Source organism: Corythoichthys intestinalis, chromosome 21, assembly GCF_030265065.1.
Source record: "Corythoichthys intestinalis isolate RoL2023-P3 chromosome 21, ASM3026506v1, whole genome shotgun sequence".
NCBI classification, from domain to species: Eukaryota; Metazoa; Chordata; class Actinopteri; order Syngnathiformes; family Syngnathidae; genus Corythoichthys; species Corythoichthys intestinalis.
This window is the reverse complement of record NC_080415.1, coordinates 24,037,109-24,058,082: the sequence shown is the minus strand read 5'-3', so window position 1 is coordinate 24,058,082 and position 20,974 is coordinate 24,037,109. Positions and strand designations below refer to the sequence as shown.

Sequence of the window (20,974 nt, the reverse complement as noted above, 5' to 3'; positions counted from 1 at the left end):
TTTATTTTGCATTGATCATTTAGCCTATCAATGAATTAGGTTCATATTCGTGAGAAATGTAGACTTGACCCCCATTCATCCATTCTGTTTGGTCTTATTAATGTCCCATCCGTGGCAAAAAGTGGGCAAGCAGTTTATGCTGTTCTATCGTCCCTACCAATGCTGAGATCGAACCTACGCCCTTGGTGAATATAGTCTGTGTTTGTGTTGTTGCGGCCAACAGAGCTGTTCAGACGTGCCATTGGCCACTTTTAAGGGTAACATTGAAAAAAAAAACAACAGAATATATTTGTGTTTTTGAACCAAAAATCTATTTTACAAGGATTATTAGATCAATGTAAACATGGCCATTGTTTCGGGTTGACATAGTGAGTCGTGTTAGTTGGAAGTAAGTAGACAAATTGCTGTGGACCTCAGCAGCCATGGATGTTTCCCATATTCCCTTGCAGGCAGCTGACTGATTTCCGGTGCTCACTTTTCCCATTTGCCGCCCAAAAGCTTTGTCGGGTAAAAAGCTTAGTCGCACGAAATCTTAATGGAATCACATCGGACCTCGGGGATGTCCGAACGGGATCGATGCGGACAACAATGGAGCGTTCAGATGAATGCACTGAGATTGAGGACGTAGCGCACACGCTCACACAAACATACACACACCGCAAGGCTCAGCTGAGCGTGACACTGCAGTTCAGAGAGGAAATCTCACACATGGACACGCTGCAATGCACCCTGGGAAAAATGCCTTTCACCAACTGTCAGTCACAACCCGGTTTGGACCCCAGGGAGGCCATAGACACACTGATGTGGGCTCGGGGGGACCGGAGGGGGTTGAAGTTGTCGGTAGAGGGGTCACTTGCTGTCCACCGCAAGCACATCAAACACTTGCAGCTGTTCACGTTATTGATTTTCTTGGGGTTTTTTTGCATTCTGATTTTCCATGAAGTCGTTTAAAGGAGAATGTAACTGGATGTCACATCGATGTGGTCGGTAGAGTTAGTCGGGAAGAACTAATGGTGTTAGTCGGAGTCGTGTTGGAATCCAGCACTGGTAATAAATAAGAGTCCATGCTATTGATGTTACCATGGTTACTTACTGCTGTTTTGTAATTCTCCTTGAGATTCTCCGAAGTCGAGGAGTTGCTTTTCCTACAAACTTGAATGTTTTCGCTGGACTCCGACTTATTGAAGGACGAGTGGCAAAGGCTCTCTCGTCATCTTGTTATTCTTTTTCGGTAGGATGCTAATGTAAAAATACCCGCAGCTTTTGATGAATGGGGCGTGGATGTCGAGACGCCTCAGTTGCTGGGCGCTGTGGCTGGATTCAGGTTCGTATTGAGTGATTGCCGATTGATGCGCAGCACAGTAGACGAATGGTCATGCTTCAGTGCCATTGACAGCGATAAACGTCCATTCCATTTTGATTGGAAGGGCTGGCAGGGATCACTCGCTGTTTCAGAGGAAGTTTCTAAGTTTATTCAAAACGTATTGACATCCAATCGATTTTTACTGCGAGGGCTGGCAGTGATTATTTGCAGTCCAAGGGCGTAGGGTTGCATAGTGTCAGGGAAACCGGGCTGGCAGGTGGTGTGGGCCCAAATGCAGGGAAACAAAAGGCAGCAAGGCAGGTGGCAGTGAACTCAAAAAACGTTTTAATAATAACTAACAAAAGCACAAAGTACAACCAAAAGTACTGGGGATCAAAAATGCAAGGTTCAAACAAAACTTACTTTATCGGAGGAACTAATACACGAGGGCTTGGACAGGACTTCGACATCGACGTTGACATAGACAATGACGCAACAATGAATGAAAAGAAACTGGGAGCTTATATACACACACAGACAAGGGGTAACGACGCAACGAGGAACAGGTGAGCACAGGAGGATGCAGGTTTGAGGATACACTTGGAGGCACAACAGGTGAAATCAATGGGCAATCACAGGGACAAGTCACACAAGGAGAAAACCAACACAAAACCTAACACATAGGGACGGTAGGGACATAACACTACCAACTTTTCAGGATGCTCAAATTTGTCCCCACCAACTTTTAAGCAACCTTATTTGCATTATGTAATGAGTTCAGTTATATTGGTAATTTAGTCTTCCCATATGTTGTCACGGTAGAATTGACCCTACCATTATTAAGTTGATTATTTTCCATATGGTGGGACTTAAATTTACCCCCTTTCACTTGCTGAATGTGCTGGTCGATTTTTCCCCCCCTCAAACGCACGTTTGATTGGCTGATGACCAGCGTTGTTAATAACGGCGTTAGAGTATAACGCTGTTACTAACGACGTTATTTTTTACAGTAGTGAGTAATCTAATTAATTACTTTTCTCATCTTGACAACGCCGTTACTGTTACTGACGATGTAAAGGCGTGCGTTATTATATGTTACTACGTTGGTTGAATGACGCGAGAAAAGTCAGAGACACAGACTCACGGAGAAAGGAGAGCAGAGCAGGAGGGGGGAGGAGGGAAGGAAGTTGTGACGCCGTTGCAAACGCGATGATAGGTGGCTCCAATAATACCTGACTGTAGCCGATAGCCTACAATCTACGCCCACATGATGCTACTGTACGATGCTAGATATCACATGTATATGGCGGAAAGCACTCCGGTGACTCGAAGTTCCGCTCTGAGACCCCCGATTTAGCCAACTTTCAAAATTGTCCGATATGCATGTGTGATACATCATTGGAAAGACTAAAATCTCAATTTTCTGGGGGAAAAAAATTTTGAACAGGAGAGCATTTTTAAAAATAAAATATTTTTTTAAACAGCAAAACCCTATCTGGAGGTGAGAGCACACGAGAACAGAATTACAGACGCCATGACTTTAACGAGATATTATCGCGTACTTACCTTGTTTCGATCCAAAAACTCCATGTCGCATGTATCACCGAGTGTCAAGACACAGCTGTGAATGGACACAGCTGGATTTTTGGGGATTTTATGGGTGAAACATGGTAATATAACAAGGGTCGCGATGCAGAAATCGCAGACATCAAGGAGTGGTCGAGATTTTCTTTTTTATATATTTACCCTTTTAAACGTTTTTTTTTTTCAAATTTTTCTTTGTTTGGATCGATTAGTTATCATCTAACATATCGGAGAAAATGTGACAGTAACAAAAAAAATACAACCAAGCGATAGTTATGAGGTAGATATCCGTGAGTTTTTTACAGACGCCATATTTTTTATTGTCACATAATTTGTTTAAAAGTTTAAAATATGTGAGTGAATCATTTTTTAAAGTCATTTCTTTTTGTTTCTTTTTTTTAACGAAATATGAGACGTCAATGAATGATTCTAAGCTAAAAACGACAAAACGACAGACATTTTGAATGATAAATATAATCAATTACCTTCATTTTATTGCTGGGTTGAAACAAAAGCGGTTGCGCGACGTCTGTAAACGGGGGTTTTCAGGGTAAAACGAACAAATTAAAAATAGTTCGGGGGCTTAATGCGCCATGAAGCTGCTATGGCAGCATATAGACATATTGTTCTATCAAACACAACTGTTGTTTTGGCTTAAAATACAGCAGTTTCTTTTAAAGAGGAGTGCAAGAGCAGAAACTGCTTTTTCAGTCTTGTCTGTGTTTTCCGCCATATAGAACTAGACGCGAAATGACAGATACGGTGGCGTCAGCATATGTATAGAGACCTAGATGCAAAATCATAGACTTGCCGGGATTAGTAAACAGCCGCCATCTTAAAGCAGTAGACTTCTCAGAAAGGCTCTGTTGTAGAGAACCTTTCTAGCGAACCTAAGTAACTTTTTACCTAAAAATACTCCTACATCTGCAAAATCTTGACTTGAATCTATCTTTAAATGATAAAACAGTTTTAAAACTTTCAAATCTTGAAAGGAGACAGAAGGGAACTAATGCAATAACGGGAGCAATTTTAACAACTTTAACGGTTGATTCACAACATTAAATGACTTCCAAACATAGCAAAGGTTACTGTTTTTGTTTTTTTTTGTTTTTTGTGAATGAAAAAAAACATGTAAGGTTGAGCTTAAGGCTAACCCTAACACCAGTTACTTTTCCAAGTAACTAATTACTCTTACATTCAGATAACTGAGTTACAAACTCAATTACATTTTGGGAGAAATAATTTTTAACTAAATTAAATACATTTTTAAAGTAAGATTAACAGTACTGCTGATGACTAGACCCCACCACACACACGCACACTCACACAACCCGACAGAACTACATTTAACCTTGCTGCTTCCTCTGCTCCCTTCGAAGAGAAGGGATATTAGACATTTTTTTTGGCCAGCAGCAGCCATTGTAAAATAAAGTAAAAAGACATCAATGTTGTAGAGGTGGGGAACACGCCACTAATTTTGCTACAGAAGGTCCGACCTTTATTAATTAGCATAACATTAACTTGCTAACCTGCAAAACCCGAGCAGGAAGCTGCTCAAAGAGAAGTGTAGTCCTGTGTGTGTTTTCTACTGTTAACGTGAATGAAATTGAGAAATGTAGTGGACTCTGCTGGAAACTATAGAACCAGCAAAATTTGAGCAAGAAGCAACTTAGAGAGAGGTCATTGTCTGTGTTTCACAGGAAAGTACAAAAAAAAAAACATGCTGCTGCTTTTCTTCTTGTAAACAGCCTGGTTTGGAAAGAAAGAAGGCTAGAGCATAATTTGAAAAATAAATTTCTCCCATGGAAATAACAATTTTATCTTTTTTCATTTTTACGTAGGAAACACATCTGCATATTTTTAAGAAATGTAGCCCTGACCCCCCTGTTCACTCAATCTGTTTTGTTTTATTAATGACCCATCCAAGTACAAGCAGGTTATGCTGTTATAGTGTCCCTACCAATATTGAGACCAAACCCTTGTCACAGTCAAAGTGGATTGGACGTCTGTCGCCGTCAATGGCAGTGAATGAGTTACAAATCTGCATTTTCCCCCCATTTTTGCCTTCACTTTCACAGAAAATCACCTCTGTCACGCCTTCCTTGAAATAAAAATGAGGCTCTCGGGATGAGAAGGCGCTACAGTACGTCTTCATAAATGTATTCAGCACATTAACGTGACGTAGCGTCAGACTAACGCGCTAAGACGGCCGCGCCCGTTGATCAGGATGAGTGGAGATGGATGGAGACGAAAGCCCCGTTGGCCTCGCCTGGCTCTCGCTCGCCTTTCGTGTCTCGCGGCGCTCAAGGTGAAGACTACGGAGGAGACAGGAAGCCAATTAGCTGCGAGCTGGCCTTAATTGAAGCCCAGCAGCCAATTAAAGCGTACATTAGCTGTGCGTGAGATGATTTGATGCTGTGCGAACCTCTGCCAAATCTTTCAGGCTGTCAAAGTTTTCCATCCCGTCCACCAAACATAAAGGCCACGTTGACATGCAGTCAATAATCAGATTTTTGGCAGTAATGCGGTTGTCTAAAAATCAGAATATTTACACCGATCTGCAATTAATCTACATGTAAACACAGTGCATAGTAAATATAGTCTGTGACTAAACGGAATCCATGCAGTCTATCTATGCTCGTTGGTGAAAGTATTTGTCACCCAGTACAAAGTTTGCGGCTTCGATCCCCTGCCTTGGTGACGGTGTCAAAGTTTCCTTGAGCGAGATACGGAACCTCACGTTGCTCCAGGTGCTGCGTCATCAGTCGGTGAAGTGTAGTTAGCCTTTTCTTAGGCTCATATCCAACACCTGCAACACTTTGATGGAGTTTAGAAAGTCTGTCCATAAAAATATTGAATAGAATTGAAATTTTTTTTGCAGTATCCTACCCTCATTGGACATGAATCTGTCTGCTGGCAATGCAGACCAAATTATATAGTGACCAAACAGCCCATATCACAGAATCTGGTACATCATACTCCCAAGCGCAGAACTCCCTGAGGAACACGGCCAGGATGGAAAAACACTGATCCTTCTGAATCTGACATCCGACTCCCCGACGGACCTTCTTTTCCAGAATCAGTCTGATCCACCATGTAATTGAAACACACCCTACAGTCCAAGTTCTTAACGCTTTAACTGCCTTTGACGATGATAAATGTCCAATCCATAAGGAACTCTGCTTGGATCCTACTTCTTAACTTCAGCCCCGGAGAGAAAAGAGCTCGCCTGAGAGTCCCCAGACTCGTCTTCCTACATTATCTGTCCACCAATCAGCACACAGCTGAGTTTCTTGTTCCTCCGCCCTTTGGGTATCCTGCCGCTACGCTTGATAACCCAATGGGATGGTGCCAGAAAGCTACAGTAGAGCTGAGTTATTATTATTTGTTTTCCCTACACATTTTCCTTCTGCTTGACTAACTGCTCCACATCCTTGCGTCAAGTAGAAGTGCCGTGCCAAAAAATCCAGCGACGCGTCCGTCAGCTTGTGACTTCTGAAGGTCTCCACTGGAGCGCGGTGCCAATCTGCTTTACGGTGCTGACCTTTTAATTGAATGTTTTACGCTTTACGATCCGTCGCAAACAATCGTGCTGCTAAAGTTCACGCTGGTAATTGTCGCTTAATTGTGTTTTGGACCAAGGAGGCAATTGGGTGCCACGATTGTGCGTGTGTTCGTGGGTCTGTGCGCGTTGCTCTAAGCTTAACGGGAGACCACCGGTGACGCGCCTCGCGTCTTCCCGTTAGCCGTTCGCCTCGCTCGTTAGCCGCACCTCTAGAAAGAAGCCAAGGGAAGTCAATTAAGGCCAATCAGCGACTGTGTGCGACACGAGAGATAGCGACGTCCTCTCGTCTGGCGTTCAAAGACAGCGTGGCTGGCGCTCGCTGTTTTCTTAGCATCAAAGTGGCAACTCGGCTGTGAGCTTCTGAATATTTGAAGCGTGACATGAGCTAATATAACCTTCATCAAGACACATGCACACTCAGTAAAAGAAAAAACAGCAAACTTAAATGTTCGCCACTGAGTATTTAGTAAAAACAATAGACACACAGTGCCCTCTAGCAGCAGCATTCATCACAGCAGCAAGTTGTTTGGTTGTTGGCAGGGTGGCCAGTTGAGTAAATGACAGTATAGATGCTTGCTTGTCTATTTTCCCATTTGTACTCAGCAATTAACACTTCATTGTCTTTTGATCTGTGCCCTCCAATTGACTAGCACTCAGTCCACTGTTTATGTATAGGTACCCTTACATCGACAGGCGACTAAGTCATTGTTTGTTTTAATGTGGCCCTACATTGACCTTCAATCAGATCATTAACTCATTGGCTGACATCGATTCTGATAGATGTCCAGAGAGGGGATGTCAGCGAATAAAGCGACAAAGTCATTGTTTGTTGTAATCTGACTCGACATTATCCTTCAACCGGTGCATTAACTTGTTGGTTGCCATTGATTCTAATACAGTGGGGCAAGTATTTAGTCAACCAACAATTGTGCAAGTTCTCCTGCTTGAAAAGATTAGAGAGGCCTGTAATTGTCAACATGGGTAAACCTCAACCATGAGAGAGAATGTGGAAAAAAAAAAACTGAAAATCACATTGTTTGATTTTTAAAGAATTTATTTGCAAATCATGGTGGAAAATAAGTATTTGGTCAATACCAAAAGTTCATCTCAATACTTTGATATGTACCCTTTGTTGGCAATAACGGAGGCCAAACGTTTTCTGTAACTCTTAACAAGCTTTTTCACACACTGTTGCTGGTATTTTGGCCCATTCCTCCATGCAGATCTTTTCTAGAGCAGTGATATTTTGGGGCTGTTGTTGGGCAACACAGACTTTCAACTCCCTCCGCAGATTTTCTATGGGGTTGAGATCTGGAGACTGGCTAGGCCACTCCAGGACCTTGAAATGCTTCTTATGAAGTCACTCCTTTGTTGCCCTGGCTGTGTGTTTGGGATCATTGTCATGCTGAAAGACCCAGCCACGTCTCATCTTCAATGCCCTTACTGATGGAAGGAGATTTTCACTCAAAATCTCTCGATACATGGCCCAATTCATTCTTTCCTCTACACAGATCAGTAGTCCTGGTCCCTTTGCAGAAAAACAGCCCCAAAGCATGATGTTTCCACCCCCATGCTTTACAGTGGGTATGGTGTTCTTCAGATGCAATTCAGTATTCTTTCTCCTCCAAACACGAGAACCTGTGCTTCTACCAAAATGTTCTATTTTGGTTTCATCTGACCATAACACATTCTCCCAGTCCTCTTCTGGATCATCCAAATGCTCTCTAGCGAACCACAGACGGGTCTGGACGTGTACTTTCTTCAGCAGGGGGACACGTCTGGCAGTGGAGGATTTGAGTCCTTGGCGGCGTATTGTGTTGCTGATAGTAGCCTTTGTTACTCTGGTCCCTCCTCTCTGTAGGTCATTCACGAGGTGCCCCCGTGTGGTTCTGGGATTTTTGCTCACTGTTCTTGTTATCATTTTGACGCCACGGTGTGAGATCTTGCATGGAGCCCCAGATCGAGGGAGACTATCAGTGGTCATGTATGTCTTCCATTTTGTAATAATTGCTCCTGCAGTTGATTTCTTTACACCAAGTGTTTTACCTATTGCAGATTCAGTCTTCCCAGCCTGGTGCAGGTCTACAATTTTGTCTCTGGTGTCCTTCGACAGCTCTTTGGTCTTGGCCATAGTGGAGTTTGGAGTGTGACTGACTGAAGTTATGGACAGGTGTCTTTTATACCGATAATGAGTTAAAACAGGTGCCATTAATACAGGTAACGAGTGGAGCCTCGTTAGACCTCCTTAGAAGAAGTTAGACCTCTTTGACAGCCAGAAATCTTGCTTGTTTGTAGGTGACCAAATACTTATTTTCCACCATGATATGCAAATAAATTCTTTAGAAATCAAACAATGTGATTTTCTGTTTTCTTCCCCACATTCTGTCTCTTATGGTTGAGGTTTACCCATGTTGACAATTACATGCCTCTCTAATCTTTTCAAGTAGGAGAACTTGCACAATTGTTTGTTGACTAAATACTTATTTGCCCCACTGTAGATATCCCGAGAGGGGATGTCAGGCACCCAGTACAAATGGATTGGACGTCTGTTAACGTCAATGGCAGGGAATGAGATAATATTATGTATGTGCCCCAGTGTTGTTTTTGGAAGCCATTTTAATTTTTGTCTTAGTCTTTTGGATGAAAATACTTATTAGTCTCAGTCATATTTTAGTCATTTCAAAACGCGTTTGTCTTTGTCTAGTTTTAGTCAACTAAAACCCAGGCAAATTTCGTCTAGTTTTAGTCGACAATTCTCAAAATGTTTTCGTCTATAAACGTCAAAAGTTTTAGTCAATGAATAAATAAATAAATAAATAAATAAATACAAGGTTTTCAACAATTTCGAATGAACCTGACAGACGAGCACATAACTGTAGAGTCTACAAGGACTTTCCTGGCACGGCCAGAGTGTTCTCCCTGTATTTTTTAAACACAGTGAGAAGAGTCTGGGAGCCAGCTCCTTAATGGCCTCTCGAGCCTGAACGAAATCATCTGTGCAATCACATTTGTTTATTTGCGTGACGTGTTCTTAACGAGCAACGTCACTCTTGCGCGTCGAAAGTCGTCTCCACAACAACGCAGATGGCGAACGGGAGAGCCGAAAATATGTTCCAATCCGCGGTAAATTCAGTTTTAAATGACCAAAAACACATCGAATCGCTAAAACCAACAGTCTGTCTCGCACTAGCAATGTTGAATAAACTTCTCCGCTCTCCTCCTTCTCCTTTATTTCGACACGTTCGAGTTTCTTGTTGCTTTACCAACATCACGTTTGCCCGTCGCTGATTGGTCCGGTCCGCCGTCTGTTTGCTGTGGCTTGCTCCACCCTGGAAATTTGATGCGCAGAACGGTCGCCAGACTCTTTTGCTGGAACAGCAGTGAGATGTTTTCCAAGTGTTTAAGATGACACCGAGTCACCGAGCCAAATGCTAATGCTAACGTGAACCAAGATAAGAAAAACAAACTTACAAAGTAGTACCTAACACGTTTCACAAAAGGAGCCTAGAATGGGCACATGTTTGTGTGTGTGTGTGAGGGAGGGGGGGTGCAGCACATCACATGAGTGACACGACCAAACATTGCTAAACGCGTTCTAACTACACATACAATAAGAAAATATCACACATTAGGAATTTATGATAGAAACTATGGCGAATTTTCATCTCGTTCTAGTGTTGTCAGACGACAACTGGCATCCATCTTGTCATGTTTTAGTCTCTTAAGACACGTTTTCAGTGTGTCATCGTGACGTCATCATCATGAAAAAAACTGTTCGTTGACGAAAACAACACTGATGTGCCCTGACAGTGACTCGTGACGTGCACGTTTTTTAAGTGTGTAATGACATCAAGTAGTGGCCAGTTTACTGTTTGTCTTAAAGCAGGGGTATCCAAACCGGTCCTCGAGGGCCGCTGTAGATCCTGGTTTTTGTTCATACCGATCAAGCACAGACCTTTTAACCAATGTGGTTTTTATTAAAACAAGCAGCACCTGACTGCTATTAACTGATTACACTTATAAAACACCAGATTGGTGAAAAGGTGTGGTCTTGTTTTGTTGGAGTGAAATCCTGCAACCATTGCAGCCCATGTGAAATAGTTTGGAGACCACTGTCTTAAAGCAACACGAGGTAACTTTTCAACCTTTATAAAATCTTTTCAGAACATTTGTGATGATATATTGACTGACTAGTTAAATAACACCATTTTTATATGTTAAGGGGGGCTGTATTGCTTTTGCCAGCACTAATCAAATTTGAGGACCCTGCCACACAAAAAAACTACAAATGTGCTGACTGCTTTACGGCACATCTTCAGCACCCCCTTTTCTCTTTCGTTATAAAGACGGAAGTCAATGCGAACGCTTTCGCGCAAATTCTGCAAATACGGCAGAGCAACAAAAGAGACAAAAAGTTTTGTCTAAGAAGACAAAAAAAATTGAAAGAAAAACTGAGGCTACCAGGATACTCAACAATACCCCCGCCCCATCCCCCCACCAACCAAACTCATCAGCGCTGACAAGTTTAGGGGAATACGGTGCAAAATCAAACGCTTCATATTTTCAACATCGTCATATGCTATTGTTTAGACACAACTAGATTCATTACCTCATTACTATTCATCCTTCACATACAGTGCCTTCCATAATTATTGGTACCCCTGGTTAAGATGTGTTTTTTAGCTTCTAATATATATATTTTTTTTATTCAAATAATATGGGACCTTAATGGAAAAAAAGAAAAATCCAACCTTCAATACAAGTGCATTTATTCAGTGGGGAAAAATGCCACATAAAGAAATAATTATTTGACATCAAATAATGTGTGCCACAATTATTAGCACCCCTGGTGTTAATACTTTGTTGCCAAAAAGCTCAATCTCAGTCGGTCCCACGGTCCCAGTTGAAGCCTGGGACCGTGTGCTTTGGTCAGATGAGACCAAGATTGAGCTTTTTGGCAACAAACACTCTAAGTGGGTCTGGCGTGCCACGAAAGATGCGCATGCTGAAAAGCACCTCATACCCACTGTGAAGTATGGGGGTGGGTCAGTGATGCTGTGGGGCTGTTTGGCTTCCAGAGGCCCTGGGAACCTTGTTAGGGTGCATGGCATCATGAATGCTTTGAAATACCAGGACATTTTAAACCAAATTTTGTTGCCCTCTGCCCAAAAGCTGAAGATGGGCCGTCACTGGGTCTTTCAGCAAGACAATGACATATGGCCAAATCTACACAGAAATGGTTCACCAGACACAAAATCAAGCTCCTCCCAATGGCCATCTCAGTCCCCAGACCTTGTTTTGTTGGCAAAAGGGGGATGTACAAAGTATTAACACCAGGGGTGCTAATAATTGTGACACACATTATTTGATGTCAAATAATTTTTTCTTTGTGTGGGATTTTTTCCCCACTGAATAAATGCACTTGTATTGAAGGTTGGATTTTTATCTTTTTTCCATTAAGGTCCCATATTATTTGAATAAAAAAAACAAATATTAGAAGCTAAAAAACACATCTCAACCAGGGGTGCCAATAATTATGGAGGGCACTGTAGCCGCTGGAAACAAAAAATGTTGTCCAATCTGAAAGCAACTGGGAGTTCAGGATTTTACGACACTGTGCGCTGGTCCTCATCAGGAATGCTTCCTTGAGGCAAAACACTACCACTTTTGTCGACCTGCGTCGCTAAAATCAACCAAAACTGAAAAGTTGCCTGGTGTTGCTTTAATTATTCCCAAACATTCACTGGCGACTCCTCCATTGTTTGTCTTCATGAGCTTTGACACCAACTGACGACCAGTCACTTTTTGTCTTAATTTGCCCTGACATTGACTAGCGACTAGGCATGGGCCGGTTACCGGTTTCACGGTTTACCGTGGTGTGAAAACGTCGCGGTTTCAAAACCACTAAAATTTTCCGTCAGACCGTAGTACAGTATTCGCTATGTTTCTTGTGTCAAAAATGTAGCCAGAAGCGGCTTGGCGCAGCAGTGCTCACCCCCTCCCGTTTGTTGTTGTGTGTGAAAGTGACGCTATCGGCTAGCCAGCCAGCTAACCCAAAAACTCCAAATATAAGGCGTACTGGTCTTCAATTTATTGAGCTCTCAAATCGTGGTAAGTGTAATATACAAAATGAATACATTTAAAATGTTGTACAATTAGAATTTTTCCATGTGAGTAGCTTCACCAGATTAGCACCATGGAAAAAGTTCGCCAAAAACAAAACACACATTTTCCTTTCAAATTCAATATAAAAACTAACTAAAAGCTTACAAAGAGGATTGTTAGCCTAGGCTTACCTAAGAGAGCAACTTCGTTGAGTGTGACAGCCGCAGAGTGAGAAAACAAGCTTGAGTCGCTTGAATGAAGGGGAAAAAGTGATAGCGTCAAAGATCGCTAATTGCGAAAGATGATCTTGCCCTAAGCACAAATCCACGTTCGCTGGATCAAGGAGAGGTCTCACTCCCAATGTTTTTTTTATTTTATTTTTTAGATGAAACCTTTCCACAACAATATTGACATTTTAACTAACTTATACATTTTTAAGTAACTTATGAATTCTTTATGTTCTTTTTAACACAAAGGCATGACATCATGTAGACTAGAGTTGACACAGTGGCTGAAAATGGCGAAACTTCACTTAAGCTTTTCCACCCTCAAAAAATAAGTCATGCAGTATAAATTTCTAAAAAAATTTATTCAGAAGTGTTTTTACTTTTTTATAGAAATTATTTTGTTCTTGCTCTAATCTTGAGCAACTTGAGCTGTGGCTGTGAGTATAGTCTATAAGTTATATTTAGTTTAATTTTATTTAAAATATTTTTTTATTGATTATTTATTTTAACAATATATTCATGTTCCAATTTGCAACTATGGTCTGAAAAAAAAAATCCTGTTCAATAGAAAAAAAAGTTTGTTTTTTTTTAACCCATACATCTCAAAATTTTTTGGAGCTATAATTGCAATACCGTGATACCGTGAAACCGCAGTATTTTTGCTCACGGTTATCGTACCGTCAAAATATCATACCGGCACATGCCTACTAGCGACCAGTCCATTGTTTGTCTGGATAATACCTTGACATTGATTTGCAACCACTCTATTATGTGTCTGAATGTGCCTTGACATTTACAGGTGAACAGTGCATTAAATGTCTCTAAGTGCCCTGACACTGACTGGCGACCACTCCATTTTTGTCTAAATACACCCCGACATTGACTGGCGACCAGACCATTGTTTGCCTGAATGCGTAAATTTTTGCCTTAGTTTACCCTGACATTGACCGCAACCAATCTGTTGTTTGTGGAAATGTCCCTTGACATTGACAATTGACCAGTCCATTATTGTCTCTTAGTGCTCTGACATTGATTTGCGACCAGTCCGGTGTTTGTCTAAATATACTCCGACATTGACTGGCGACTCGTCCATTGTTTGTCTACAAGTTCAAATGCGAGATGCTGGTAACTAGTCCATCCTTAGTCAATATGTGCCCTCTTGTCTGGATTTGTCATCAACTCTCACATGGCATGACGGACGTCATCTATGTTTGTTTGACTTTCCTCTCTGTATTTTGTCACCATGACATTTGGCGTGTTGAAGCACAGGTGTGCCATTAAGACGACAAATGGTCGCTTTGGCCTGCGTGTAACTGGGGATTAGAACAACAGCCGGTGAGGGGGGTTTAATGGACCCCCCCACTCCCTCTGGTGCGTATGCAATGGTGAGCTGTGAGCTGACAGCCGACCTTGGTTTGGAACAGACATTTTTCGTTTGTATGGGCCTGCAATGTGCTGGCGACCAGTTAATTCTTCTTTTTGTGTGTCATTCATTGCCATTGTTCACAATAAACATCCAATCCATTTTGGCTGGGAGTCAAAATGAATCGGATGTCGATCACCGTCAGTGAGCTAACGAGGTGGCCAAAGATGCCAAAATATATGAGTCACGCATCGAAGGTCATGTGCCGCAATGCACTTGCCCTCGGGAGTGTTTGATTTACGTCGCATCTGCGACGAGCATGTGACAAGAGGACGAGATGGAGGACGATTACAACCACCGGAACGGAACAAATATGTATAAGATTTTTTCTGCATTGGACAAACTCTACTGGAAGATGCAAGATCTGGAACAAATTGTACTGTAATGAATTGATGTGCCACCAAATGAATGGAGTCTTTGATGGCTTGAATGTCATCTACACCCGCCATGATTAATACGAATTGGATGCTAATAGATTATTAAATTATTCAACAACTGGTTGATAATTGATAATTGTTTTTGATTGATTTATTGATTAAAAAAAAATGTCCAAATCCTCTTTTTTTATCTTCTTAATAGTGGAGGGAATAGTATCTTTTCCCGTATTTACTGTTAGACTGTTTGTATAACTCTAACACACCCAATATAAGATATATGTCATTTATATCATAATTTAAGAAAAACCAGCAGAATATATTTGATATCAAGAACAGTTGGACTTGAAATGACTAGATTTTGCAGCGACAAGACTAGGGATGGGAATTGATAGGATTTTTACGATTCCGATTCCATTATCGATATTGCTTAACAATTCGATTCTTTATCGATTCTATTATCGATTCTAATTTGGGGGGAAAGAACAAACGTTTTGATTGGCATCGAGTTTGTTTAATTAGAACTCACAACCTTACAAACTCACAACGAAATCAAAAGAGGCCCAAAGCCTCAATGTTAACTGTGGCAATAAGTGGCAAATACACAAGAATGTGTAACATTTTACTGAAACATTTATCTAATAGAAATAAAAAATATTGGTATATATTGGCAGATAGGTTGTTGTTCTGCCTTTGGCAATATGTGTTAAAGCAGGGGTCCCCAAACTTTTTCCTGTGAGGGCCACATAACTTTTCCCTTCTCTGATGAGGGGCCGGGGTCAGTTTGTAACAGAAAAAGTGTGACGATTGCAGAAGTGCATAAATGTAAAAAATTATTGTTTTTCAGAAAGCCACAATCAAATAACCCTTTCTGGATTCTTCACGGAATGAAAGTAAAAAAAATAAAAAGAATAATATAATAATAATAATTAATAATAAAAACACTATTAATTAAATAGATAACAACCAAATAACCCTCTCTGAATTCTTCAAGGAAAAAGGCCAGGAAATAAATAACACGATTGAGGGGGAAAAAAAATTAAAAATGGCCGGACCAAATGTGGAGGCGGGCCGTATTTGGGCCGCGGGCCGCAGTTTTGGCACCCGAAGAAATGCCGCATCCAAGCGAGTGAGCGAGCGAAGTGAGAGAGGGAAACACTTCTACGAGCCTACGTTCTTTGTTAATGTTAATATCTACAGAGGCAACGCCTGTATGTATCATCTTTTGTGTTGTTGTTGTTGCGTTTCCACTCGCGATCGGACACTTAAATCCAGTTGTGTAGTGGTTTGAACGATGTGCTAATGCTAGCGAACGAATGCTAACCATACTGTTATTAGCAGCTAATCATCGCTGATTTACGTTGATGCAAACCTGTTTGTTATTGGGGACGAAATTGATTTGTTTCATTTCTATTCTTAGTTTCACTCTTCAAGTGATGGTTGAATAAAGTCAGCAAATTATACCAACGTCTTCTACATCGTCATTTGGGAGTTTAGCTAGCTGTATAGCCAGAACTGAGCTTTAGCCTCTCTGTGAGGACAGCGCAGTCGTATTCCCTCCCGATGCAGTTACCTCCACCTTGCAATGACTGCAAGTCGCTTTGTTGTAATTTTTCCTCGTGAAGTGAGGACACACTTTCGAGCGTTTGAACCTACGTGCTGTCATTTTTATGTTTGTGGCTGCAATGCTCGTGCTTACCCGTCGTAACCTTTCATTTTCACACTCTTTCCTGGTGAAGTTTAGTCAAACTTTGGAGCAGTGGTTCTTGGCGCCATGCTAGTTTGATGCGTCTGGACAACAAGACACGTCACGACGCAATACGCGTCTTTAGGAATCGTTAAAGGGATCGTTAAGGCTTTTTCATTGTGATGTCGAGGCCTCGAAACACTCGGAACCGGTTCCGAATTGGAATCGGATTTCGATTCCCATCCCTAGACAAGACAACAGGCAGATAAGGGCAGAACAGATACAGGACGCCTTCTGAGCACAGAAGCCCAACGCGCGCGTCATGCAACTGACTAAGCAAGACTGATGCTGACAAGCAGGTGATAGGCAAGATATCTACAAGCCTATGTCTGCACCACCAAATCCCGCAACCAGCTCTTCTGGACAGTCCAGAACAAATGGCGGGAGATCTTGTCTTGCCACAAGGAACATTTGATATGGAGGAACCCTTGACAGAAAAGTGTCCACTCAGCACTCAAGTGGCGCTGATGATGGCAAAATTCTTAACTCTCGTTGCCCTGACAACAGTAACGCCCAAATGCACCTGTCCAACAGACAATAATCCAAAACAACGCCCAAACACACTCTTCTTCCAGACCACATCCCGCCTCATCAGAGCCTTTAAAAGACTGAATGTTCAACTAATCGTTGTCATTTTTCTTGGGAATCTTTTGTTGACTTTTTGTCCCTGGATCCATTTTGGCCTCCTCACCTGGGTCTCTCTATGCTGTATAATTGCTGCCGACTTGGAATAAATTTTCAACTTGTGTTTCGAAGCCTTTTTCCAGCTTTTAAAATTTAGTCAGCACAATGGAGTAAAACTAAGGTAAACGGGCATCAGGTTGTTCGCATCTGCCGGCCCGGGTCGTCGGCATTGCATTAGCTCGGTTCCGGAGGTTCGGCTGGCGTAATTCCGGCAATCTGGTTTAACGGTCAGATTCCTTCAATAGTTAATTAAAGAACATATATTTCATATACATTTTTTAATTAAAAAAAACAAACAAGGATTCTTGTTTTAATTGTTTCAAAAATATTTTAAATTAGAATTTTACATCTTTTGTTTTGGAAAAATATTATACAGCGTTAGTTGCATATTATTCATAATCCAACTTTTCTTATCGCATATTTTTTTGCTCTAATGCACATCCACAGATAAAATGTAATTCCCGGGGGGGGGATATATATATATATATATATATATATATATATATATATATATATATATATATATATGTGTGTATGTATACACACACAGTGGGGCAAATAAGTATTTAGTCAACCACCAATTGTGCAAGTTCTCCTACTCAAATCCTGCACTGCCAGACGTGTCCCCCTGCTGAAGCCAGTACACGTCCAGGCCCATCTGCGGTTCGCTAGAGAGCATTTGGATGATCCAGAAGAGGACTGGGAGAATGTGTTATGGTAAGATGAAACCAAAATAGAACTTTCTGGTAGAAACACAGGTTCTCGTGTTTGGAGGAGAAAGATTACTGAATTGCATCCGAAGAACACCAAACCCACTGTGAAGCATGGGGATGGAAACATCATGCTTTGGGGCTGTTTTTCTGCAAAAGGACCAGGACGACTAATCTGTGTAAAGGAAAGAATGAATGGGGCCATGTAATCGAGAGATTTTGAGTGACAATCTACTTCCATCAGCAAAGATATTAAAGTTGAGAAGTGGCTGAGTTTTTCAGCATGACAATAATCCCAAACACACATCCAGAGCAACAAAGGAGTGGCTTCGTAAGAAGCATTTCAAGGTCCTGGAGTGGCCTAGCCAGTCTCCGGGTCTCAACCCCATAGAAAATCTGCGGAGGGAGTTGAAAGTCCGTGTTGCCCAAGGACAGCCCCAAAACATCACTGCTCTAGAGGAGATCTGCATGGAAGAATGGGCCAAAATACCAGCAACAGTGTGTGAATAGCTTGTGAAGAGTTACAGAGTTTGGCCTCCGTATTGAGATGAACTTTTGGTATTGACCAAATATTTATTTTCCACCACGATTTGCAAATAAATTCTTTAAAAAACAAACAATGTGATTTTCTGTTTTTTTTTTTCACATTCTGTCTCTCATGGTTGAGGCTTACCCATGTTGACAATTACAGGCCTCTCTAATATTTTCAAGTGGGAGAACTTGCACAATTAGTGGTTGACTTAATACTTATTTGCCCCACTTTATATGTATGTATATATATATATATATATATATATATATATATATATATATATATATATATATATATATATACTGTATGTATGTATATGTAATAGTTTTTAAGCACTTCAAATGTAGTCATTATAAGTTTTAAACATGTTACTGTCCCATCGAATTATTTTTAGAATAAAGTAGAAAAATGCTTGTCTTTATTAAATGCTTCATTGAGTGAGTCAACTCAAATCTGCTCAAAATGCTCACTTACAATAAGTTGCCACAGCAACTGTTTAACAAGCTAGACGATGATTGACACTTGCGGCACTTTGAAGTTTCAGCTTCCAAGAATCTCTGGCAAGATCAAGCCTTAACGTCTGTCAATCATCGTTAACTTTATTAAGCAACTCCAGTGCACTGCCTGACCCAAGAAAAGCAGCAGTGAGAGACTACATGATCGGATTAGGACCAGCTCATCTGTATTTATTAATTTTTTGTAATTGAAACCTGTGTGTGTTTTCCATTTAGACATGCGGGGCCTTCAGGGCTTTCTGGACAGGTCATGTCGAGAAGGTCTGGATGTTTCTCTACAACGTGTGGACAAGAACATCAGCCAGGTGTTCAGCGATCTGTTCACTTCCATGCGGACGGAGGAGCTCAACCGATACCGGGACACGCTGCGCCGAGCCATCCTGCTGCTCAGCCCGCACGCCGCGCACACCTTCATACAGCAGGTGCGTGCACGAGTGTGTATTTTATTCGCGTCTGTGACAACGTTGTGTCATCACCCAAGCGGACGACGCGCGTTCCATCTGGTGCCAGCGTCCGTACGGGTCGTCAAAGCCAGAACGTGACAAAAGATCAACAAAAAGCAGATCAAACGCGGCTTAAAAGTGGATTAAAAGCAGATGTTTTCACAGCAGCGCAAAGATAAACGTTATGTGCGCTCGCTTTTTGAGGTTCTCACACACGCTGCCTATTAGTCTCATGACTGCTTTGTGTTTGCACACCTGCTGTCAATCTTAAATCGCGACTGATCGGTGTCAGCCCTCCCAGTCAAAATGGATTGGACGTCCTTTGCCGTCAGAGGCAGTCAATGAATTAATATGCGCACAAACACTGTTAAAACACAAGCACACACATTTCAGTTCTGTTGGGTGTAGAGACACTCATCCATCTCCCACAATGCACTGTTTTTAGCTTCACTCGCCCCCGCTCGCTGGCTAACACTCATTCTCACTTACTCGCCCACACACGCACACAGATTCTAGCAAGCAGCATGCTAAGTTGGGTTGGCCGCGCATGCTTAAGGTCGGAGCCAAAACAACTCCGAAGTTGTCTCCTAAAGCAACTTTTTTTGTTTGTCCCGGCTTGTCCGTCATTCGTCAGCCTGATGAATGAACAGAGCGGACGCAATCGAGCGTTCAGGCGGGAACATTCTGGCCTGATTTATTGGGGAGAGGCGTTTAAGGCGCAAACAGGGTATCAATCTCTGACCACCTCTGCTAGCCGCACGTAAAATACGGACTCCAAAGGCGAGAAAAGTTCCCCTCGACCTCAACGAACCCAGTAATTATAGAGAATCCCGAACGTGCTAGCACTCAGTCGCCTAAGTGAAGACGATTAGAAGATACCTAAATGCAACACCACTTACTCACAAGATAAAGCACGGCCAGGAGATTTTAAACGCACCAGCGCTCACTTGCTGAAGAGAGGACGATTAGAGGGCCCTGAACACACATCCGTTCACATACTCTCATTTGTTTTGAGCTTTGGCCTCTTGAAAAAGAAGACATCTTCCTGACTTTTCCCTCTGTGCTAATAGAGACTAATTCGTGTCTTTAGGGGAAACGAAAACTTGGAAAAACAGAAGAAAAGGACATCTAGTGGGCATTTTCGCTTGAAGGACATAAAATGGACCTTCTTTTTGTGAAGCTGATACACCGTGACCGCAAAATAAAGTAATGTATAGAATAATTATCATTTATTGTGCTATCATAGGTTTTCGCTCTGCCAACAGACACAAATATGAATGGGATTAGAGCAGACATGTCCAAAGTCCGGCCCGGGGGCCAAATGCGGCCCGTGGTCAAATTTCATCCGGCCCCCAGCCTCTGTCATAAAATCAGTAACGTCTGGCCCGCACACAGACTTAATAAATTGGTCAGCAGTACTGCTACCAGCATATGAAGTAGCTTACACACTAAATGCTGCTCCTCATTTACCCACTAAAAGGCAGCAGCACTCCAAGCAACATTACCTTCACTCCCAATTTTCTAAAATGGTGACAATCAACAAAAAAAAAAAAGAAAGTTGACTGCGACAGCCGACACTTCAAGGATAGGTGGAAATTGGACTATTTCTTCACTAAAATACGCAACAATGTGTCTGCCTCATTTGCAAAGAGACAGTCGCTGTTTTTAAAGAGTTCAATACAAGGCAATATTACTAAACAAGACACGCTGACATGTACGACAACATTACAGGGAAGATACGCAGCGAGAAGTTGAAGCAACT

The 20,974-nt window shown here is 41.8% G+C and overlaps 1 protein-coding gene across 4 annotated transcripts in view; it reads left to right on the top strand.

Annotated features, from left to right (window-relative positions):
* LOC130909991 (glutamate receptor ionotropic, delta-1-like) overlaps positions 1-20,974 on the top strand; it is a 261,884-nt gene that overhangs the window by 166,656 nt on the left and 74,254 nt on the right. For 3 of the 4 annotated variants that reach the window (XM_057826984.1, XM_057826983.1, XM_057826982.1), the window contains one exon: positions 18,986-19,191. In XM_057826984.1, the coding sequence (XP_057682967.1) occupies positions 18,986-19,191 (206 nt within the window). Of the gene's footprint in view, positions 1-10,512; positions 10,585-18,985; positions 19,192-20,974 lie in introns of those variants that run through there. The other variant, XM_057826985.1, reaches the window with a different exon arrangement.